The 26,186-nt window shown below is 35.5% G+C and overlaps 1 protein-coding gene across 4 annotated transcripts in view; it reads right to left on the reverse strand.

Annotated features, from left to right (window-relative positions):
* Positions 1-4,659: 4,659 nt before the first annotated feature.
* ccdc120a (coiled-coil domain containing 120a) overlaps positions 4,660-26,186 on the reverse strand; it is a 55,037-nt gene continuing 33,510 nt past the window's right edge. For 2 of the 4 annotated variants that reach the window (XM_065270217.2, XM_065270218.2), the window contains exons 2-11: positions 17,733-17,865; positions 17,525-17,612; positions 16,703-16,833; positions 14,717-14,833; positions 14,499-14,622; positions 12,688-12,744; positions 12,177-12,318; positions 9,986-10,087; positions 8,500-9,531; positions 4,664-6,301 (exon numbers count right to left, since the gene is read on the reverse strand). In XM_065270217.2, the coding sequence (XP_065126289.2) occupies positions 6,202-6,301; positions 8,500-9,531; positions 9,986-10,087; positions 12,177-12,318; positions 12,688-12,744; positions 14,499-14,622; positions 14,717-14,833; positions 16,703-16,833; positions 17,525-17,612; positions 17,733-17,780 (1,941 nt within the window). In that variant the 5' untranslated portion in view covers positions 17,781-17,865 and the 3' untranslated portion in view covers positions 4,664-6,201. Of the gene's footprint in view, positions 6,302-8,499; positions 9,532-9,985; positions 10,088-12,176; positions 12,319-12,687; positions 12,745-14,498; positions 14,623-14,716; positions 14,834-16,702; positions 16,834-17,524; positions 17,613-17,724; positions 17,866-26,186 lie in introns of those variants that run through there. The other 2 variants (XM_065270219.2, XM_065270220.2) reach the window with 2 other exon arrangements.

Raw genomic sequence — 26,186 nt, forward strand, 5'->3', positions numbered from 1 at the left:
GCACAAAACACGTTGCTTATATGATGGAAATAAAACAAAATATGACCAAAAACACTTTTTTACAATCTTATTTCTTTTATTTTTTCAATAGAGATATAAAACGTTGAAAACAATCGAGTGAACAGCAAATTATATACAATTTGGAAAGTGTTCATACAGAATTGATAAAACACACGTGAGCAGAGAAATAACATTTACAAACTGAACAAGGGAAAAGTCTGAAATACAGAATTAAATGGAAGTGGAAATATACAGTACAATCTCAAAGGATGATTTAAAATGGGTTAACATTTGGTACCATGATATAGAAGCAAAATAGATATTACAAACATCATTGGTTTTACTTGCCTTCAGCGTTACAACTTTAAACCACCTTTGTTTATTCATGACCTTCTTTAATCAAAAAAAAAAATAGTGTAACCATTCCTATCCTTTCCACAAGATCTTCATCTTTCATTATAAGTGTAAAATAATAGATTATCTAAAATGAAACACCCAGTAACCTTCTCATGTGTCACTTGTGTTAAAGTTGGAAAATTGTACTAATGTTGTCGACTTCAAAATGGACAGACCACAATCAAAGCAGCTTTCTGTGTAGTCCTGAGACGAGCATGGCAGCATTTGGGGACAAGATTGAGCATTGCGCTCAGCGTCTGAGAAGATTTCCATTGCTTCAGTATAAGCTCAAATGTCAGTGCATTTCTACAGATATATAAATGTCCAAGCTACATCAAGTTACCTACATATAATGCTGTCAATGATAATAAAAAGAGGGGAGCGATACAATTGTTTTAGAGAAATAAAGAACAGCTAACAGACATGTGCATGCACTGGTAAAGCAAAGGTTTTTCGGTAACACTTTACAATATAAAGTTGTATTTTTTTTAAGATTAGTTATGCATTAGCTAACATGACCTACAGTAACAATGAACAATACTTCTACTGCATTTATTAATCTTAGTAGATATTTAATAATTTTTTTTTAATCAAAAGTTGTAACATTACTTAAAGGTGCAGTGTGTAAATTTTAGCGGCATCTAGTGGTAATGTTGTGAATTGCAACCAACGGCTCAGTCCACTGCTCACCCCTTGCTTTTGAAACACACAAAGAAGCTACAAAAGCCATCACCTGACAAACATGCCATCGTTGGAAACAAATTGTCCGTTAAGGGCTTCTGTAGAAACATGGTGGCACAAAATGGCGACTTCCATGTAAGGGGACCATCGTGTATGTAGATAAAAACGTCTCATTCTAAGGCAGTGGTTCCCAACCTTTTTTGCTCTAAGTACCCCCACAGCCCTATCAGTAAGGCTCAAGTACCCCTTCATCGAAACTAAACCTAAGTTGTGTTTTAAAGACAAATAATTAGTAATATTTATTGATTTTAAACATTAGAGTAAAAAGCACTGACTGATTAAGCATGTTTATTTCAACAAACCACTATCATTGCGATCAGTGTTTGCATTTTATCAGCTCATTTGCATTTTAAAAGACACCCAAAAACGGCACATTTTACTCAGCCCTACAAAATGGCAATTTTGACATGCTATAATTAATTATCTGTAGGGTGTTTTGAGATAAAACTTCACATATGGGACTCTGGGAACGCCAAAGACTTATTTTACAAATTAAAAACTTTCATCATATGACCCCTTTAAGGGCCAGAATTACTAACAGCTTGCGCAAACCATCATTTTGGCGTTAAATAACGACTGAACTTACTAAAGACACGCAGTAGATATTTAGCTCTGAAAAGATGTTATTTTTGCGACCTTATTGCATTTGCATTTGTGGAAGTTTTCCTTTTGAAGCAACATTAATGCGAGGACTCAAATTTTGCCAGAGGAACATACTTAAAAAAAAAAAATATATATATATATATATATATATATATATAGTTTGCCAAGCTATGTTTAATTTGCTGGAGAAAAGAGGAGGAGAAGTCACGAGGAGAAGTCAAATCAGGTATTTCAAAACTTCTTTTACCCTTCATCTTTCGTCTTACTTTCACTTAGCTGGAATTTCATACTCCGCAGTCCGCATTTTCATTGCGATGTCCTGCCGAGGTCTCTTATTTGCGACCCTGTACTAATTTGCGCTGCTTTAATAGATTGCATTGGTCATTATAGAAATGTGATTATGTCATTATTGTGCTTGTGTATTTTATTTGCGCCTTTGTAGTAAGTCACACGCAAATTTTCCACTCCGGCGCTTATTTGGAATTGAGCTCTCACGTCCTTTTTAGTAAATGCCCTAAATTTACTAAAATCTCAATTTAAGTTACTGATAATTAAAGTGTGCAAATAAGTTAAATTATTCTGTTCAAATATAAAGAGAAACAAAATGTGTTAAGACATTCTCTATAAATACAAAAGACATCATACGGGACGATATATGTTAGCCAAAAACAATTTGAAAATGTAATGGCAACGGGAATGAATATTATAGCATTATTTGAACATTATTTATAGTTTATAAACTTTGTGTCTTTAGAAACTATTCAGGTTCATTGAAAATAGTCAGATCGTTCTTGAGTTGGACATCGCTATTGTGTTTGGATCATGCAGCGCATTTACTCTTGACGGCTAATTATATTAATGATAAGATTAAAATTACAAAGTTGTCCTTTTTACAATGCTTTCCTCACAAAAATCAATCTTAGGTAAATGACTGGACAAACGAAAGACATTTTTATTAAAAGTAAATGAGATCAAAGCAAAATGTAAATCTTTTCGCGTACCCCCTGGAAACTCTTCACGTACCCCCTGGGGTACGCGTACCCCCGGTTGGGAATCACTGCTCTAAGGTAATAAACATTTAACGGTTCATTATAAAAGGTCTTTATACACCCCTGATAATAAAGTTTTGTATATTATTTAGCATTTCTGTCAAAAGATCCTTCTAAAATTGACACACTGCACCTTTAATGCACCATGAAATGACACAAATAACTTTGTCATGTTAGCTAATGCATTTACTAATGTTAACAAATACAACCTTATTGTAAAGTGTTTCTGGTTTTAACACCACCACTATAAGAAATATAGCAGACCATAATATTAAGAGTGGATTAGCCAGCAATCCAAACTCATTTTTTCTTTGTGTAGTTTTTCATTCATAATCTAAAGAGAGACTAAAATGAGATGGTAATTTATAAGCAGGCGCCTCATTTTGTATTTCAGAAATACACATTGTGATGATAAGTCATTGTTTCTCCACCGCTTGTATTTCCTAGGCACAATGGTCAAAAATTGGCATCCTGGCACTGGTATCCTATGCCATGCCACATTCTTAGTATCACAATACATCAAATAAATGAAATCCTAAAATAAGGATGTAGGAAAATGATGGTTCCCAAATTAGTTAATTAGTCTTTTTCATTACATCCAATTTAATTACCAAGAAGTACAGTAAATATTGACATGTGCAACTTACAATTGCAATTAAGATTGTATACACAAGAAACTGGTTATTCTTGTAACGAGAGCTGCACCTGGCAGTGTGTTTTGCATACATCTGCAAAGAGCGTTGAGTTGAATAGATTCAGAAAACATCCGATACACGATGAATGGGCTCCTTCTAGTGGTCTTTATATAGAAATCTTGACATTTTATCCCAAAATCTAAAGAAGCTAAATTATTTTCTAATAAATAACCTATTTTAGGGACACATTTTTGCATTATTTTAATATAAATCAAGAACGCTTCCTACAGATTCTCATTATTATGTGTGGATTTAAATTTTATTTTTGAGTTTGCCTGTTTTTCTCATTATTCTTAATGACTATTCTCATTACCCTTATTAATGATGCATTAACAATACTATTGAAATATGTATATATTCATGCAACTTTTTTCTTTTTTAATATTTCTTTTGATTTTGGAGTTAAATATAACCTCAGACGTTGTACGGTTTTTGCAGGAATGGGATTATTAAGATGTATCAAATGTAATGTTTTACATTAAAGGGTTAGTTCACCCAAAAATGAAAATTCTGTCATCATTTACTCACCTCCCTGTTAGAAATGTGCACATTTCTTTGTTCTGATGAACACAAAGGAAGATATTTTGAGAAATGTTTATAATCAAACCGTTTTTGAGCACTATGGATTTTTTTTACTATGGAAGTCAATGGTGCTTCTGTTTCCTGGTTTATTGCAAATATCTTCCTTTGTGTTCAGGAGAAAGAAGAAACTTATAATATGAATTTTGAGCAATCCGTTTTTGAACACCACTGACTTATGAAGCAGGAAACAGAAGCACCATTGACTACTATAAAAGGAAAAAAATACTACTATGGAAGTCAATGGTGCTTCTGTTTCCTGCTTCATTATATCTTCCTTAACATTCAGCAGAACAAAGAAACTTATCATTTGAGGGTTAAGTAAATTAATTTTGAGCAATGTTTGTAACCAAACCATTTTTGTGCACCACTGACTTTTTTTTTACTATGGAAGTCAATGGTGCCTTTGTTTCCTGGTTTATTACAAATATCTTTCTTTGTGTTCAGCAAAACAAAGAAACTAATGAGGGGGAGAAAAATTAATTTTAAGCAAACCGTTTTTGAGCACCACTGACTAATGAAGCAGGAAACTGAAGCACCATTGACTTCTATAGTAGGAAAAAATACTACTATAGAAGTCATAGTGCTTCTGTTTCCTGCTTCATTATATCTTCCTTTGTGTTCATCAGAACAAAGAAACGTATCATTTGAGGATGAAGTATGTGAATTTTGAGCAATGTTTGTAACCTAACTGTTTTGAGCACCGCTGACTTCCATAGCAGTATTTTATCTTACTATGGAAGTCAAAGGTGCTTCTGTTTCCTGCTTTATTACAAATATCTTCCTTTGTGTTCAGCAGAACAAAGAAACTTATCATTTGAGGGTTAAGTAAATGAATTTTGAGAACCAAACTGTTTTTGAGCACCACTGACCTCCATAGTAGTATTTTTTCTTACTATGGCAGTCAATGGTGCTTCTGTTTCCTGCTTCATTACAAATATGTTTAAATATGTGAAATGTATAACTTAAGGGTGAGTAAATGATGACAGAATTTTCATTTTTGGGTGAACTGTCTCTTTAATCTAGCTATATTGTGTCTTCTTCAACATTGCGTTTGGTAATACTGGTAAAGTATATCATTAATCCTGAGGTTATAGAGACCATGAGTGATACAGATATACATTTTGAGCCGCACAGCGACCGTTGTGCCATTTTTAATGACATCACCCTGAATGAGCATCTTTATACTCTTCCATATTCAAATTTAACAATAAAGATTACAGAAATATACATTTTTTTAAATACTACGAGTAATTTGCTGCGTCCAAAATCGTCTACCTTTATACTATATAGTAGGCGAAAATCAGTAGGCGAGGTGAGTAGTATGTCCAAATTCGTCGTAGTAGTAGTATGCCATTTACACTACCCATATTCACCCTATATAAGAACCTACTGTTTTGGCGTGATGTTAAAATGCAGCATGACAAATTAATTCAACCTATTATTTAAAGTTTTATACCTGTGATATAATATACCGGTTGACATAAAGTATAAAAAGAAGTTGAAATTGTTTAACTTAATTTGTTAAAGTAACATAAAAATATATGTTTATTTGACAAAATGCTGCATTTTTTTTAACAGTGTAGGTACTTCATTTAATTCAGTATGTGATTTTGAATGCAGGAATTAGCTCTCTAACAGTCTAAAGTTTAATATTCGGCTTGGCTTTTTTTAATCACGGGTTTTGTCTTTTTGATTGTATTTTGCATAGAAATATGATTTCATAATAAAACAATAAAACAGGGACAAAGCTTTTTGAGAACGGTCAATGAAACAAAAACGGCATAGAAATTGTTCCTGCTAATGGGAATGTGTTGACATACGTTAGCGGTCTGTATTTGATTTAACCTCTGGCAGAACCTGCTGCCACTTTTGTTGATTGTAAGGGAAATTTAACATAAGTCCACAAATAAAATGACAGCTTGATCCCATGCAAAAGGGTCCTATGAAAACGTAGCTAAAAGGAAGGCGGGACTGATTTCTGTCAAAATGATTTAATCGAGAGAATCAAAAAGTCTTTCTGCTATTTTGTCATTTCATACACACACACACACACAAGCTGGTGTTTGCTTTAGTCTCTGTGTTTGATGAGATGAGCCCATGTCTGTGTGTGTGCAGGGGTTTGGTTTGTTTGCATGTTAGACCAGCGTGCCTGGACCGGGTCTCTCAGTCTCTTTAAGTGTCATATCCTGCATTTTAGATGAAAAGGTATCTTGATACGTAGAGCGCTCCATCGTCCTGGAAGGAACAACAAAGAAAAGTGTGAAAAAGAGATCACAATAAATGACAAAAAATTACTTTAGCTGGCTTGTTTCCACATAGCAATACAACATACTGACCAAACGATGTTCTCATTCCAGTTTAATTAAAAATGCCATTTATCCTACACTAAATAACATCCAGTTAGTGCTTTAACATGCACAGAATAAGTAAATAATTATGAAAAAAAATTATAAATTCATGACTTTATATGCAATTCAATAAAACTGCGTTTATATGGGATTTGGAGATTTGTCAGGTGTCTCACAGGCAGTGGCGTCAACGCCTATAGTACATATGTGACCCGTGCTGGCAAAATGAGTCGGAATGGGCACATTTTTAAAAATAAGTTTTATATTTTGACATTTTCTATAAAAAAAAACTTTTTTTTTTTTTTTTTTAAATATAAGTGCAGACATACAACAGATAGTTAAGTAGTAAACAACGAAAACATAACAGACAACAAAAACAACAATTGTGACAATGATTTGTTCTGCTCAATGATATAGAAAATAAATGAATAATAAATTAAACGGAAATATAGATGATAATATTGTTATGAAGCAATGATAATAAGCAAAATAATAATAATAAGACAAAAAAATTGTAATAATAATTTAAACAGATAATAATACATATTTGGGTAGTATTAATAATAATAATAATAATAAATATAATATCATGTATATTATGTCATAATAGTATTTACAATAATAATGGTAATACCAATGATAATTCTAGGGATTGTTATGGTTTTAGGATAGTTTTTTTTCCTAATCCCATTATAATAACTTAATAATAATAAATAATAAACAATGATTATTATTAATGATTATTATTAATAGTAATGATCATTATCAATAGCAATAACAGTAACAATACTGAAAACAATCAATATAATATTATATAAAATGATGGTGATGATATTAACATTTTGTAAAAAACAGCGATAGTATTATTATTATCACTAATAATAATAATAATAATAATAATAATAATACCAACAAAAAAAAACTTTAAAACGATGTATCATTTGTTGACAAGAAATGACAGAGCTACATGTTTTTGAAGTTGACAGAGTCAGCAAAGTTAATTTTGAAAAAAATCTAAATTTTTGAGGGTTCAAAAGCAAAATAACCACATCCATATCTTAAAATCACTGTTAAAACTAATAGATTTAGCACACACAAAGTCAAAAACAATACTATAGGAAAATATATGTTCAACTTGTTTCTTTCTTTTATTGTTTGATTGACATTGAGACAGACAGCTTTAGGATCGACTGTAATGCAAGGATCTTATATAATCTCACACATCAGATCCCCAACAGTTAACCAAACATTTACTTAAGACATAACAGATTATATCTGCACGAATTCTTGTCAAAACAGATTTTTAAAACTGTAATTCTGTGTAGAAGTCGCGCACTCGCACGTCAGTCCATGTTTCGGATTTGTCAGTCAGCTCGAGGAAGATTGTTTTCACGTTTTATGGGTCTCAATAACTCTTTTAACATCAATCAGATCCTGAACTTTATCTCTCGTAATAATTAATTTAACATCAAGCAAGTCCTGCATTTTATTTTCAAATTCCTGCAAGTTTTAAAAATGAAACCAGCATGTTAGACGCGCACGTGGATGGAGACACATCTTTGTATTAGATTAAGCATTTAGGATGGTACACCTCTCAGAAAACGTACAAATAAAGATCATTTTAGATGTTTAATGACTATTTAGAGCATTGAGATCGCTAGACGAGGGCTTAATGTTCGTAAAAACCTCAATTTCGACCAAAAATTTAATTTTTCACGATTATGTGACGTGTTGTGAGCATCACTGAAAAGCTGCAAAAGCTGCAAACAGTTTTTGCAAGTTCCCGCAGTTTTTGCAAGTTCCCGCAATTTCATAGCATAAAATTTTATAAATATCCTGCATATTCAATAGCATTTTATTTTTATTTCGTTTTTAGCCCGCAACAATCACAAAAAAACTCCGATAATCGGCGTAAGACTGTGCATGTAAACGCACTCATTGACTAGTTTGTATAAACACAGGTGAATGAAGGAACAAGGATTTAAATCCATTTAGTGTTGCTAGTGTAAAAAACGAGACACCTTACATTTAAAATTCTCATAATCAAGTGCATAAATCTTTATTCAAAATAAGATCTGTAATTACCTGGTGTGTAGCGGATGACCATGAAACGTGGCCGACTGGGGCAGTTGTGGATAAACCGTGTCTCCCTGGAATGACTGTGTCTGGTGTTTGATGGGTGGTTGCGGGTGGGAGCCGTGCAGCGAGGATGTGGTGCGGCGGCGCTGCGTCTGCGTCCCATCTTTTCCCTTTCCCCCGCTGGCCGCCTGACCCAGCGCGTTCCTCAGATACCAGTCTCTCAAACCCTCCAGCGCCAGGGCTTTGTGCAGGCTGCGTGTGGGGTCATGGGGAGTCGTGGAGGCAGACGACTCAAACGGGTAGTAGGGCGGTCTGTGAGGGTGGTCGTTCTGCTGGTTATGTGTAACGTTGGATGCGGGTATGTCTGTATAAGCAGAGAGCATGATGGATTCTTGCTGGTGTTGCTGAAGGGGAACAAACGGACCACAGGACTTTGTGCGACTCACTTTGACCCTCCGCGGCTCGCCGGGCTTCCCCCTCAACATTAGAGGGCTGTAGGCCGGAGGGCCAGTGCCCAAAATGAGTTGCTGCGATTGGGGAATGCCATTTCTGTAGGGAGGGGGCGGAGCATTGGAACCCTCTGGCCACGCCCTCGTTTTTGAACCGTTCTGAAGTCTTTGCTGTCGCTGAGCTTGCATCTTCTGCTGCTTTCCCCAAACGTAATCCATTAGGATCTCACTGTAACCGCCACCTGCGTTCGTTGCTCGACTCGCGCGAACGCGGCCCAGTTCTGCGTGTCCGTTGATCTGCTGGTCGGGGCTGTTCCACTGTGCCTGTTCCATCAATGCTTCCGAGTTCTTGTACGAGCCGTTTCGCACGGGCACTCCCGACCTTTGACCTCCCTCTTCGGCAGCGGTGCCGTTCCGGTCAAGAAGCGTCTCTGAGCTGTTGCTGCGTCGTGTTTGGGAGCCATGCGGACCCTGCTCGTAGGACCCTGAGGAGGTTGGGGGATCCTGAGACTGCGAAGGCGCCGGTTGGGACGCCTCTGGGTTATCTGACCACTGCTTCACAGGAGCAGTGGCGCTGGAGGATTCTGACCTAAACAAATGAAAAACAAATTAAAATACATCAATATGCAAAACAACACATTTTGCACATTTATTTACGATAAAGCACAGCTATTGACCAATCAGAATCGAGAACTGGAATGAACGTTTTTTTAATATGAATCATTTGCGTTAAATGCCTAAGTATATACTGTATAAGTAGCAAGAATAATTACAAAACATAATATTTCAGATATGTACCAATGATATCTCTGTGCTACAACAAGCTGCTCTGTTCATTGAGTTTGGGAATAATGGGGCTTTACACAAAACGTCCAAACACATCCATTACTTCATTATACATTATTACAAATAAGTCATTTAATTTAACATTTGTGCCATTTTAAAATCAATGCTTTTTAAATGTAATATAAACCGTTAGCCGAATGTCACCAATAACAATGAATAATGCCACATAAAGTGTGTTGTGTGTGTGTGTTTGTGACCTGATGTGCGCTCCTGTTTGTCCGTTTCGGGACAGGAGTGGAGTTGCTGGTACACTTCTGCCTTCCAAATTTGACACACTCCTTGAAAGAGAATGACTCGGGCTACAAGAAAAAAAAACAGAGGTTTAGTTAGGTCTTCTTATGAATTAAATACACAATAAACAAACCGGCTTCTTATTACAATCCCAAACAGGATTGGCCAATGCAGACAAGCAAAAAATTGTCAAAGCGGATGATTTGTCAGAGTCTGCAGGGTTCCCACACCTAACTTCAAATTCAAGGACCTTTCAAGGACTTTTCAGGTCCAATAACCTCAAATTCAAGGATTAAATGTGGGGACACATTTCAAGTGAGAGCAAGGCTACATTGTGTTACCTTTTAAGATACATTGTTACAGATCCCTTTCGAGGGAACTCGCGCTGCGTCACTGCGGTGACACTTTGGGGACGCCTCCTGGGGTAAGTGTGTCTGAATGTGTATATCAAATTCAACCAAAGGTGAGGCTTAACGACAAAGACAGGGTGACGCGGGAGACAGGAAGTATATCACTATCTGAAATATTGCCAAAGACGGCTTTACATGGACGCAGGAAGTATGGCAAGGGAGACGCAGCATCTCGTTCCCTTCTCAGGGAACAACAGTTACATACGTAACCCGAGACGTTTTCATGTGTCAAACACAACTATGCAAAAAATCATTTTGGTATGAATCAACATTCGCATACAGAAGATATAAGCATTTAAAGCCAACAGTTTAGCACGTGTGCTTAAAAGTCTAGAATTAGGGGAACACAGAGAATAATATGGATTTTTTCCCCAGAAAACTTCTTGCACAAAATAGATACAAGCACTTTCAATGACCTGTATCTATGTATTTTTATTTTCAAAAACTTCCCAATGCCTTGAATTATTTCCCCCAGATTCACAAACTTTCAAGGATTTCAAGGACCCATGGGAACCCTGAGTCTGAGTCCCGGCTTGAGGTCCATACCCATATCTCTTTTTCTGTCCTATCCTTACATACTGTCTCTCAAATAAAGGCAAAAATGGCCCAAAAAATACTTTAGGTTAACTATCTAAAGCAATTTGCTGTGTTTTTATTGTGTTTTTGTTGGGAAATTAAACCACAATCTTACAAGTTAAAAGTTACTCCAATTACTAAAATTCATGTACATGCAACATGTATTCTAGTGGAAAAGTGAATTTGCTTTATAAAATATTGTTTTAATACAAATTTGTATACTTATTATTTTGGTATTATTATTATTTATGTGCTGTCAAAAGATTTAATATTTTTAACAAAAATAATATTTTGTTTTTGCATAATATATTTGTGTGTGTATTGTCAGTAATTATAATGTATAAATAAGTAAATATACACATATATGTATAAATTTGAGAAAAATTTAATTTTTGTATTTTTTATTTATATATAATGTGAAATATATCAAAATCTGAAAAAAATATATCAGTCCCTCCAGAAAATCGCGATTATGTGATCGCATGTTTCAATGCATAATCAGCCAAAGTCCACATACTTATGCGGGGGGCGCATTTTTTCAAATACGATGCACTTTCGCAACATAAATTGCAGATTTCCCTGCGCAAAATATGCGGGGCTTGCATGATTTCATAATCCACGCATTTTCGTATCAAAAATCACATATATCTTAGCAGAAAGTTAAATTTTTTTGCATTTACTTCACACAAGCGCCGCCATGTCCCCTGTTGCCATGGGAACGTTATGAAGTGACGTGATTATGTGAAGTGAACATCATTGAAAAGTTTCTGCAATTTTTTCAAGTTTCCCACAATTTCATAGCATAAAATTGCAAATATCTTGCATATTCCATCGCACTTTTTAAGAAAACGTGCCGCAAGATCAAGGATTTTTGCTCGCAACAATCACAAAAAACTCCGGGAGGAGTTGGACTGATATATACACACATGTACATGTTTTTTAAACGCATACATGCATGTGTGTGTATTTATATATACAAATAATTACACACAGTGCACACACATACTATATATTATGCAAAAACAAACTTTTATTTTGTATGCAAAATAATATTAGTATTATTTTTGTTATTGTTCTATAAACTATAAAGCACTCAAACTTTTTTGTGAATTTTTGTAAGACTTTTTCTTAACGGTTGTATTGTGCTATGTATTATCAGCAAACAGTGTACCTGGCTGAGCTCGCCACTGAACTGCGGCGGGTTTTTATTTCATAGTAGATTTCCACAGGTGAGAGTTTTCGAGAAAATCTGCCGTCTGGGCTCTCTGAGACGTGCCGGGTGCGCGAGGGCGACAATCTGTCAGAGACATCTTCTGATAGAGAGAGAGAGAGAGAGAGACTGTGAGGCTGACATAGAGTCCCACTTTCACTGAGATTTATTTTTATTTATCCTTTATTTTCCAGGAAATAATCACATTAAGATATAAATCTCTTTTGACCAGAAAGTCCTGGCCAAAATGGCAGCACAAAAAGTTTTAAGAGTTTCAATTTCATAGCAAAATTTTTTATTATTATTTTGACCTCAAAGAAAAAAGAAAGAATGAATGAAAGAAAGATTTTGTTGGCTTCATTGGGTCTCTCTTTCCACTAAACTCATCTGATTACTCAACTAGCATATCTTATCTCACTCTCTCACATTCATTATCCTGCTAATGAAACTTAGTAACCTTCACATAACTCACCAGTGTCCTGATTGGTTGAATCTGATGTGGAGCTGCTCTCTGACTTCACCGTGTTATCTAAAAATATAAACAGTTGGGTTACATAATCAGACTGACAAAGGGACTCACTGAACCAGATAAAGATTTTTCTTAGTATACTTGTTGCACTTTACTTATCCGTTATTACACTGTGGGTTAAAATTCTTGAAAAATGTCTATCTAATACACTTCATATACTGTACATGTGCATATTAATATATTGTACTGTGCAACCATTAGATTTGTTGTATTAACAATGGTACAAAATGGCATATACAATTTTTTATTTATTACAATACAACCAGAAAATACAGGAAATATGTATGCGATATTAAAAAGCCGAATGAAATTAGCTGTCAAGTATCAGGATCTCTAAGGGCCCGTTCACACGGAGACACGTATCACTGTATACATATACATTTTTTATCGTATTGGCGTTTCGTCCACACAGATCTGGCGTTTTTGGGAGACTGAAACCGCTATTTTTTTAATCGACTTCAGTCTACTTAAAAGAGTTCAAGATGTGTTTAGTGCCAATAGAGATTACTAAAATGGAGATAAACATTTTTTGGGGTTTTACATTCTGTGTACATATTTCCTGTATTAGTTTTAATAACAATATGGATAGTTGGTGGTGACCTAATACTTTTGCACAGTCCTGTGTATGCGTATACAATATATATATATCATACAGTAAATGTTATAATATATACACGGTTTCATCGGACGCACGTGCGCTGACGCAATACATGTCTGGATCCGAAATTTACTTCCGGTTTCTTTTTTTCATGGTTGGACTAGTAGCTAAACTGATCTCTTGAACAAATGCCTCGTCGAAAATAACAAATGTTTTGGTTTCCTAGGTAATCTTTGTGTTGTTTTTTGCTTGTTATATAAATAAACTATGTTTAAAGAACTTTTTTGTTATTTATTCTTAGCGGAGTTTACCGGAAGTTACGTGCAGACCACGACATCCGTTTGATTATGTTGTTACTGCTGAAACCGTCTATATATAAAGTTTTTTTTCTAAATGTATGCATGTTATTTTTCATTAAACCAGCATCATCATTTTATCAATAAAGGAAGTAAATCTGTCAGTTATCCAGCACTTCCCGTTACACAACAAACCCACATCACATGTTTCATCAGACACTTTAATGTGAAAACCTTATACCACATTCACACACAAACCCTGTCTGAGACTAAACCGGTCTAATCCGTTATAAACCTCTATGTGTCCAGTTTCTCACACTCAAATGTCAAGTCTGATAAGGTCATTTACTCAAGATTAATTTGTGTATATTTAGTGCCGTCTAATCTCTGATATCCTACAGTACATAATGATATCAGACTAATGTAGTACAATTTAATCTTTCTACATAAAACTGGTCTTTGTTGAGTCTGATCAGTGTTACCAACTCCAGCATGATGTCTGTTAGCTCATCATACAGTCCTCTAGTTCAATCTGACCTTTATCAGGTCACTTTAAACTGTTGGCACTGATAAATCTGCTTTGCGTGAAGCTAAAACAAATATTTGTTCATTTCACAAACACAAAATATAAATCCTCTTTTAGTAGAGTAGGCTATATATCTCAGTGTACCTAAAGAGTTTTAATAAACACATAAAAAGTGACGTCAGGGATTTTATCCAAATGTCTAAATAAGAAAGGAATGGTAACCAATTTGAAATCTTAACCTTTTCATCCAAATACTCCATCAGTTCACTTCATATTTCACTGTACTATTTTTAACTTTAAGCATGAAATGGTCTGTAAAAGGATTTAAACGCACCTGTGTGGCATCCTCTATGAACTGTTCTTTTGCCATGTGAAGGATGTTGCTCCGAATCAACGTGCCTGCGGAGGGCGCCACTGAACAGAGTTTTCTTTGCCTTGCGCTGAGAGACGTCCTCTTCCTAAGTCATAAAAAACATAGAGACACATTTTATATTTAACTCTAATACATTCAGTATCCAATTAGTTCATCCTTATCATCTCAAATCCACACACCTCATTTTTGGCGTTATGTTTGGAAGCACTGCGGGACAAAGCAGATTTACGTCGCACGTTGGGAGGTTTCTCTCCGGTTTCTAAAGGATATTCATGAGGAACTTCACCTGTCAGTTCCTGACGAATTAATGACAAATGGAAATTAACACACACTTTCACAAAACTCTTTTTTAATATTTAAAAAGATTACATCCACTTTTGTAGCATTCAGTTTACATTTCTGGTTTCACGTTTGGGTGAACATTATAATGTATCTATACAGTAAAAATTTTTTAAAGAGCCTTGCACATGATTTTTTGACAATCTTTCAAAGTGTACCTTTAGCTCAGTGGTACAGCATTGTGTTAGCAGTGCAAAAATTTTGGGTTCAAACCCAGATAAAACACAAAATGATATATACCTTGTTATGCGCTGTAAGTTGCTTTGGATAAAAGCGTCTGCTAAATGCATAAATGTAAATTATTTTTACAGTTAGTATCGCTGATATACATCTTAGAAAATATGATACGCATATTTGCTTAATAGTACAGTGAATATAATGTTCGAATCACAATCCTACAGACAGTTATTTTCACATATGTGACCCTGGACCACAAAACCAAACTTAAAGGGGACCCTTCAAAATACTTTTTTAAGATGTCAAATAAATCTTTGGTGTCCCCACAGTACGTATGTGAAGTTTTAGCTCAAAATATTATATAGATAATTTATTATAACATGTTAAAATTGCCACTTTTATAGGTGTGAGCAAAAATGTGGCGTTTTGGGTGTCCTTTAAAATGCAAATGAGCTGATCTCTGCACTAAATGACAGTGGTTGGATAGTGCAGATTAAGGGGTGGTATTATCCCCTTCTGACATCACAAGGGGACCCACATTTCAATGACCTATTTTTTCACATGCTTGTAAAGAATGGTTTACCAAAACTAAGTTAATGGGTTGATCTTTTTCACATTTTCTAGGTTGATAGAAGCACTGGGGACCCATTTATAGCACGTAAACATGGAAAAAGTCAGATTTTCAAGATATCTTTCTTTAAGTAGCACGGATATATTTGTAGCAATTGGTAACAATACATTACATGGGTCAAAATTATCATTTTTTTATGGCAAAAATCATTGGGATATTAAGTAATGATTATGTTTAATGAAGATATAGTGTACGTTTCACACCGTAAGATATATAAAAATGTATTTATCATTATTTATATGTGTAGCTAAGGACTTCATTTGGAAAACTTTAAAGGCGATTTTCTCAATATTTATAGATTTTTTTGCACCCTCATATTCCAGATTTTCATACAGTTATATCTCAAATATTGTCCTATCCTTACAAACCATACATCAATGGATAGCTTATTTAATCAGCTATCCAGCTATTTCAGATAATGTATAAATCTCAATTTCAAAAAAATGACCCATATGAGTGGTTTTGTGGTCCAGGGTCACAAATAGTATATATATGCACATATTATAAATCAAACTGAAATAAAACCATTTCTATAATCTATATGTTATATATTTTATAAGCTTTCTTTTTTTATTTACTGCAAAGCTGTTTTCCAACAATGCAAAACTGTGAAAATATGAGCATAAAAAAAACAAATTTGAATTGAAGTGAATTTTTTTACCAAGCAATAAACAGCAAAACCATAACAGTCATCGGAAACGTCAAAAGCGTGTTTAGATGCAAATATGTGCAGAGATTTTTGGCGACATCTCTGTGCTGTCACATGACCTGGCAACTCACTGCTGTTTGCCTCACTGGGATGCCAGGCCAGGACATCAGGGAGTGTAAAAAAATGCTTTTTTTCAACCCAGCGTTGGTCAAAAAGAGACAAACCCAAACTACTGCGTAAAATTAACCCAGAAAATGTTTTTATTTGACCCAACAAGAGGTTAAAACAACCCAGCATGGGTTAAATTACAACCCTTTTTGACCCAACACTGGGTTGAAAATAACCCAGTATGTCCTGTAAAACACTGACCGCCTCTTGCAGACACAAGCGTCTCAGATCTGCCAGTCGAGTGTTCAGCAGCGTCTGCAGACTTCTGCGTCTCTCCTGCAGCTCTATCATCCGCTCGGCACGGTGCTTACTGTCCATACCAACCTGCAGCTCTGTGCATCCACACCAAAAACACACAGACACATTGCGTTTTATCATAGCGGGGTCCTATTGATTTATATTGATGCATTATATTGACACTTTTATCTAAAGTGACTTGGAGACCACAAGGGGGCAACACTTCCATGCATTTGTCTGCACTCATGCATAAATCATCCCTTACTTAAAACTACCAAATTAAAATAAAAAAAACATGGTTATTATAGTAAAACCATGGTAACCACAAATTAATAGGGCTGTCAAACGATTAATCGCGATTAATCGCATACAAAATAAAAGTTGTGTGTGCACTGTATGTAATTATTTAGTATATATAAATACACACATGCATATATGTATTTAAGAAACATTTTAATATATTTTAATATATTTTATATTATATATACATTAAAAATATACATAAATAAAAAAATTCTTAGATTTATCCATGTTTGCAAACAAACCTTTTATTTTGTATGCGATTAATCGCAAATAATCTATTGACAGTCCAACAAATTAACCACATTTTAGCACTGGTTTTCATAGTAAACCCATATTTTTACTAATGGCAATCAACACAACGAAAAGACAGTGTTATTGCACTTTTACTATAATAAAACTATGGTTTTGTTCAAAAGTGTTAACGCTAAATCCTAAGAATTCTTGGGACTTTAAACCCACACACAATCTCATAGAGGTCCTCACCGGGAGCTCCTGGAGTTATCAGGTGACTTCTGACCTCCATCTCATGTGTCTTTTGCGTCACCTCACTGCCTCCTGATTGTACGTTTATCTTTAAAAAAGAAGAAGAAAAAACAAACATGATAATGACAAAACTATTCAGCAGAAAACTGATGAAATGATTACAATGGGGTTACAGTGTGAAGTCCAGCTGTCATTCTTACCTTCTCACCTTATTGTAACAGTCATACGTCCTGCAGACGTCTGGAGCCGTGGCCATGAAGCAGATCGGCTGCTGCAGTACTCTGAGCGGCCTGAAGGTGAAGCCACTGTGCTGTTGTTTAATCCTTCACAAACTCATTGCCCTGAAACACAGAAGAAACCACATGAGACACCGGTGCATGCAAGGGCCTTGACTGAGAAAAATATGATCAGATCAAGTACAAAGTTATATTTAATATAAATGAGAGAGATGTCTCTCCTCCATCGTGATTGGACGGATGTATAAAACCGAGCACCAAGTTTTGATAAATACAGATATTATTACCAGATAAACAATTGTTTTACAAAATAACATTTTTAAATTAATATGTAAATTTGTTGTGGAATATAATTTATTTTATAAAAATCTTTATAGCCAATGGGGGGCCAGGCCCCCCAAGCCCCCTCACAAGCTCCGCCTTGTATATATAATATATACAGCATAGCTCATATAAAATTGGTCTTAAATCTTATTGTGATTGTCATTGTCAACAACAGTAAACCTGAGATCTTGCTCGGTGTTGAAGAGATATTTTATGGCATTGACAGAGTTGTGATACATAAAGTCGTCACTCATCAGTTTACGATTTTAGGTGCCTGTGTGTTTATTTTATTTTCAAACCTATGGTTGACCCAAGTCAGATTAATATCTAAAGCTCAAACTGTATTTCCGCCGTCATATTCACATGGATTTGCTTGTGGGAACTCCAGACAGGATGCGTGCTACGCGGTACAGGAAGTGGCTCACAAAGCAGGAAGTGAGTGCGGGAAACAGAAATGGGAGGCTCAGACTGACCTATAACAACAATGGCGAAAGAATCATCATGCGAAAAACACTCACAGGCCTCGAGTAATTTCCTCGGAGACACGAAGCCACGGACAATGAGAAGAAAGGTCAAAACCTCCGAGCTGTATGTTTAAACGGCATCTTACGTCATTTCCCGTCGCCAACTACATAAACACCAAAACCACCAGATGCCTCGACAGATCCAGATTAACACCCAGTGCCAGTTTTGTACTTCACAACGGCGAGTTTCAGGCTCAAACATTAGAAAGTGGTCACCAAGAACTGGTTATTATCTCAGCAGAAGATGGGTGGATATCTGGTCTGCCCAAAGCAGAAAAATGTAGCAGGCTGTTATTATGAACCAAGATAAATAGTTAAAATTTCACGAAAGGACTTCAACGAAAATACACACTATGCAAACATTCAAAGTTATGACAGAGTACACCTCTTATGACTTTTCATTTGTATTTTCTTAAAAGGTGCAAACCGTAACTCTCTAGCGCCATCTCTGTTTGAAACATAAAATTGCAGTTATGTGCAGAGTTGTTTTTTGTACGTGCTTTGTCAATCTGATGTCAGTCATAAATCTTAAAAAATGCAATCTAAGCAAATAATATATCTGATTAAACTCCGCCACAGATGATAAATATTTTTGTTTACTTTGAACTGAAAAATTTTATAAATTGCAGCTTTAAGCAAACTTGGAAATATGACTTGTCATCCAGAAATTCAATAAGTCATATAATATTTTATAACCGTACAAAGTTTTGTTACTGTACAGTCAAAGGAAGATCCTGATTTACTTTCATTATATGGAAGAGTGGTCAGGATATCCTTTGAAAATTCACCTTTTGTCTTCTGTCCTAAAGAGTAAGTCATGCAGGTCTGGTAAGACATAAGCATGAGTAAATAATAAAACAATACAGGCATTGTATTTTACTATGACCTAATCGTACCCACGTGCAAACATACACTAAAAGGTCAAAGGAGAGACAGATGAAAGCGAATCAGCCAATGAACCTAACACAAATCGATGTGTGTTGCTCGAGCAAACACAGGGTTTCTGTCTGACTCGGTTTGTTTAGTGTTGGGTTTCACCTAATGGAGTCACACTGTTGAGCGTGATAAGACCCTTCATCCAGCATTACAGATATTGCAAACTTCAGCATTCGTTGCAGATCACAAAACTGCAAATATTTTCATTATACCTTTTCAATGTTTATCCGGTCTAAGTTGGCGTTTAGTTTATTTTTTATAACAGCATCATGTTGTGCTGATCTCACATACATACGGCTTATGTTTCTCTTGCTGTTTCAATATGACTGTTGCTCATAGCACTTTGTTGAAGTAAGAAATAATAAATCCTAAATAGATTATAAACAAATCAAATAAAAGGTGAGCTTGCTGCATTAAAAAAATGTGCAGTTGTTACTATAAGGACCTTTTTTCAATGTTTTTTTTTTTCAGAAATATATTTAAATCCAAGAATAATGTTGTCAATACAATGCACAACAGTTAACACACAAATAATGTTTCTAAATCAAACAGTATTGTTCCAAATTGAAAAAAGACTAGAGGTCGACCAATATGGGTTTTTTTTATGGCCGATGCCGATATTAAGAAAACTGTATGGCCGATATGAGGCGGATATAACACAAATGTTATCACAGTAAATAAGAGAAGAACAGAAATTGGTGAAACAAAAAAAAAAACATTAGTTATGCATAACATTTATAAATATACCCTTTTAAAGTACTTAAAACATATTTACAAGATGTAATTCATGTGGATCTGACATCTTATGGTACTGTAAATAAGTGTGTTGAACTAGTGTGGTGTTGTGTGTGACACAACATAATGTCATGTTAAAAAAGTGAAAATGGTCATTGAGTGACAAGAGTGTTTTTTTATTACAAACATCAAATTTAAGTAATAGAGAAATTTACTGGCCGATTGAAAAGATTTATCAGCCGATACAGATAAAAATATCAAATTATGGGCGGATATAATGCGGTCTCTGCAATATATCGTCACATTACTACAAAAACATTTTACTCATTCGCTGCCAGCCATTTTTTTGAAAAGTTGCCTGCCAGCACTTTTTGAGAATTAAAAAAAAATGATTCTAAAAATATATAAACATACAAATATATCAAATGAATGAACAGACCCTCTGCTTTTAAACAAACAATAAACAAACAAACAAACAAAACAGGGGGGAACGTTTCATCCATTTATATTTTTTTCTCTGCTTATAAACTCTTAAATATGGGTAATTGTCTTAAAAAATATTTTTTTTAGCAAAAAGCTGAAATAATTGCATTTTTGTGAAGGAATTTTGTTAGAGATCAGATTCAGAATGATTATTAAAACAGAGTTTAAATGAGTAAATAACGTTTTGGCTTCAGTTTTTTCAAAAGTCTAGTGTATAATAGCGGTATTGCAGTTTAACATGAAAATTCTTCAGAAACATGTTTTTTATGCAAATGTTTTCTCTTAATTGACGAGATAACTCATCAATGGTGGGGAAAGAGTTCACTCAAAAATGAAAAATCTGCCATAATTTACACGCCCTCATTTTTTTCTAAATCTGTATGAATTTCTTTATTCTGCTAAACAAAAAAATTTTTTTTATCTGGGGCACCATTGACTTTCACAGTATTATTTTTTCCAATTTATTAGTCAATGGTGCCCCAGTTCTACTCGGTTGCAAACCCTTTTTTAAATATCTTTGTTTGTGTTCAGCAGAACAAAGAAATGTTTACAAGTTTGGAACAACTTGAGGGTGAGTAAATATTTTTTTTGGGGGGGTGAACTGTTCCTTTAAGAGAAAGGAGTAACAACAACACCTTAGCAACCCAATTGCAAGCAGCTAACCCCTCAGATCACTTCAGGAACCGTATAGGCAACCATGCACACATCCTAGCATCATGGTGATGAGTTTTGAACAGTAAAAGAGGTACAAAAATGGGGGCATTCGCTTTATATATGTACCATTTAAGTACAGTTATGTATACATTTGGTACCGACATGTACCTTTGAGACACTAAAATGCAGTTTCAAAAGTGAACTTTTTAAAAGTTTACCGCCCCAGTGACAATATTTGGACCCTTATTCACAAAGTCTACAGGCAAGCATGTAATTCTGCCAACCAGCTTTAATGTAAAACTATAAATATGCACTTGACAAGCTGTGCATTGTGTGTAGTGTGTGTGTGTTTTACCAAATGTCAGGACAAATGGCCTGAGATTCTCCGGAGGTTTGCCAGCATTCCTCTCTCTCATGTTGGAGCCTGTATCATCAGTGCTGTTCACGCAGAGTAATATCTGTCCATCTTTCAGATATTATACACTCATTCCTTTCCCCAGCTCTCTAATTTTCTCTTTAAAGGTGCCACAGAATGCATTGAAATAATCTGTTAAATTGTTCTCTAATATCTACATGTGACTTTATTAAAGTCGCAATGAAATTGAAATGAAAAACTATATATATATTTTTAATATTGTGGGATTATTAACAAATGACTTATCTGTGAGCTTCATTATATTTTAAAAATTCGTGTGTGCTCATAATCTTTAATCAAAAATGTAAATCTCCTCCCCTCCTCAAAACGATCTCTCTTCACTTCCGGTCAAAAGTATGGCAGGTGGGCGGGGTCCGGGAGAGGATCGCAGCGATTAGCAATTAGCAACACGACCCAACTTCAAACGATCCAATCAGATCTCGATGGACAAATTCAAATCCAGCCCTGCCTTATTTCATCTCAAAAGCCGGTTCATTCGGATATACGTCACCACGGGGAAAATAAGGCAATCGCTACTTCCGTTTCATGGCGACTTTAAGAGCAAAAATGATCCAGAGACGGTTTTACATGTCCATTTACAACCCTAGGATTTGCCTTTAGAATAAAATGGTCTATAACTTATTTGAAAGGGTCATGAATAATAATGTTGAGCTCTGCTCTGATTGGCTGTTTCTCAAAGCAGCTGCTTCAGTAGCTCTGTGTGTGTGTAAACAGATCTTATGTTTTAGCCTGCATCAGACAAAGATACAGATTTTGAGGAATAATTAATTGTTTGGAGATTATTAATGGATGTTTCTGATAGGTAAGTTTGTGTTTTTTCAGTATGGACCTGCAAAACGTAACTGTAACGTCTATAGTAGAACTTCAGGCTAAACATTAGCATATAGCATTAAATAGCATATAGCGCTAGCTCAGCAGTCACAACTATGTTTTTAGCATTGTAACAACATTGTAATTAATTTAATGTAATTTAATGTTGGGGCGTACATCTGGACATCACAGTTGGTGTTATGTTGAGATCGGCCTGTTTTCCAGCTGTCTTTTGCATGCATTAGGTTTACATAAGAAGGAGGTAACAATCGTGTTTGATTCTCACAATCGATTCAGATGTTCCAGATCAATTCGATTTCAATTCACAAGCTATCAAATCGATTCGATTTCGTTTCTCGGTCCGGTTTTCGATTCCGATTCTAGGCTTGATTTTAATACATGGTTCTCGATTCAACTCAATGAATATAGATTATATATTATATTACATTAGAATATATTAGAATATAGACTGAATGAATGTTTAGATTAAAAACATGAGAAGAAATCATATAGTTTAATCTCAAGCAACAATAAGTCTCCACAACTAGAAGTGCAGTTTATTTCAAGTCTGTTTTGAAAAACTCATAAATAATAATAATAATATTTATGAACAGCTGTCAATGGAAAATACTTTTAGTAAATAAGTGTCTGGGAGGACAGAGGAAGAAACTTTGTCTGCATAATACATCAAATGCTTTTGCTTATATAAGGAAATCCTATTTATCCCATTTGACCCCTTCAATGTTCTTGTAAAAGACAAAATGACACATCCATCTTTCTTTTTGGCTTCATTCTGCATCTGTTTTCTTCCCTAAGCAAGATTCTTTTAACTGATCTCAGTCTTGATATTTTACGTTAAATCAACGATTTCAGACTGAAACAGAGTAGCAGATTTTTCCCCTCCTGCTTGCTCTCTTCTCAAGGGAAAACAATTTCTACCGAATTTCTCCTGCTTGCAAAAAGCGCTGAGGACATGAGGTCAGCAGATTTTTTCACTTCTTGGACTCTCGGTGACCTCTCTGATCCCGGCGGACTCTGACAAATGCAGGATCCATACCTCCGGTAATTAATCCCGCTCTAATGAGGACGTGTGGACACAGCTGCCGGACTGAACTAAACCATGAGTCTTACACAGACTTCAGGTTCGGTCTGGTTCACGTGAAGTTTTGGGAGTATGCTACAGTATATGAGTCACTAAGATGACTACTTAACTACATTTATTAGTGCAGGATATCTCACATGACAATGAAGTTATAGATAGAGTAGTAAAGTGCAAAATGAACCTTTGGGAATGGTTGATATTTAAGACTTGGATAATAAATCCGACTAATGGTAAAGCAAGCATTACTGTAACCATTTCTCCTTATGACAAGCATGACATTTGTACTTTTACATTTCTATGGTACCTTTTCAGTAGCAAATTATAAAATGGGTGTAAAAACACCGAAGACAGACTGTAGGGAACATTTTAAAGATTTTTTTCATGGGCTCTGACCAGACTCATGCCAGGCGCAAGCAGCATATTAATTTTTCACATGTAAACATTGTTAATAATTAACGTACTCTGCAAATACATACAAACACAGATATTCTCCATAAGTAATCAAAAAGAGAGCACTTCCTTAATGTTGTAGTATGCTAGCTGGAGCCATTTACTTCCAGTCTTTGTGCTACGCTAAGCTAGCGTTGGGTGCGTCAGAGTTACAGCACGCACAGAGATGAAAAAGGTATGGACTGGGGGATACGGTGAATAAGCTTAAGTCCCAAAAAGTCGGCGTGTTCCTTTAAATAGCCCCTATTTTCCTTTTCATGATTTTACATTTCTTTTGGTGTGCAAGTGTGTGTTAGTACATGTTAATGATCTATGATAAGTCTCCAATGACATGAGTTATCATCTCCAACTTAAATCTCTTTTTTTGGACTACAAGGAACGCGGGCAAAAGTTCATTTCCGCAGCGAGTGGGCGTGGACTCGATGCCCATTATCATAATGCAGATTTGGGCTCATATTGATAAGATAGTAAAGACGATATTATTTCGTCTTAAAAATATGGTAGGGAGCGTCACATTTCCATTTACGTGCTTGAGGTATTCGGCCAATCACAACGCACTGGATAGCTGGCCAATCGGAGCACACCATACTTTTCAGAATGATGAGCTTTGTACAAATCGGTGCGTTTCAGAAAGGCGGATCATAGAAGAGCTATTTTTTGCGGGTTAGAGATGGAAGAATTTTGTTCACTAGTTGTTGGTATTCAGTCATTGGGATGCTTTTTGACTAGTTTTGAATGGCTATTGGGCTGGTTTTGACACGTGGAACTGGCAACCCTGCCTTTCGCTATTGCTTTGGGAGCATCACATTTCCATTTATGCGCTTGAGGCCAATCACAACGCACTGGATAGCTGGCCAATCGGACCACACATGCTTTCTCAGAATTAAATTGTAGTGCTTCAGAAAGGCGGGGCATAGAGGAGCAACAATACCGTATGGTATGTGGAAAATACTGTGTTTTTTAACTTTACACCTTTGCATTTAACCAAATACACAAAATAATGTGCTTTTTAGCAAGGTCATATGGGACCTTTATGCATATTCAATATACTTTACTTCAGTTAAACTTTAACTCTTTCCCCGCCATTGACGAGATATCTCGTCAATTAAGAGAAAACGCTTCCCCGCCAATGACGAGATTTTCCGTCTTTCCGCAATACCACTATTATCCACCAGGTGGCGCCCTTCCGCAACTTTTTAAACCCGGAAGTATTGCCCTATGGCAAGCTGCTGCATGTCCGTGTCTGTTTTAAAGATCGCTCTGAATGGGATCTCTATGAAAAGTCCGTCACAAAAATGGAATTATTTCTGCTTTTTGCTCAAAATATGGTGTTTTTGCAAAAACCTACCCATATTCAAAAGCTGATTGCAAAAGAACCACTAAAGGTAGGATGAAACGTTTTTTTTTTGTTTGAAAGCAGAGGGTCTGTTCTTTCATTTGGTATATTGTATGTTTATTTATTTAAAGAAGAACATTTTCTGGAAGGCATTAAACTTTGGTGAAAATCATGAAAAACGCTGGCGCTGGCTGGCAACTTTTTTTAAAAACGCTGGCGGTGAAAGAGCTAAGGACCTTGTAAATTGTTTGTTACATTGGCTTAACATCATGTTTCTATGCGTCACAGCATAATTACACTAAAAGAAACAAACACTGGCTAAAGTTTGTTTACTTTAACGGTTACATCACACACCATACGACTACAGCTGTCGATGGTCCTTTAAACACAAATGCTGCTGTCATGTACACCAACCAGTAACCAGGATTTTATTGCTCAAGAGGTTAATCATGAGACCTAAAGGAATTTACTATTCTCAAATCTTTCTTTAATAAAAGTGTAGAGCTATGTTAATGTGGCAACCATAATTTCATCATGAAACTTTACAGAAGTCAAATTTGAACGAGGCCTCGTTGAAGCGCTAGTTTCCAACTTGATGTCCTTTGTTCTGCACCACTCCACCTAATTGACATCCTC

This window comes from Paramisgurnus dabryanus, chromosome 11 (genome assembly GCF_030506205.2).
Source record: "Paramisgurnus dabryanus chromosome 11, PD_genome_1.1, whole genome shotgun sequence".
Taxonomy (NCBI): Eukaryota; Metazoa; Chordata; class Actinopteri; order Cypriniformes; family Cobitidae; genus Paramisgurnus; species Paramisgurnus dabryanus.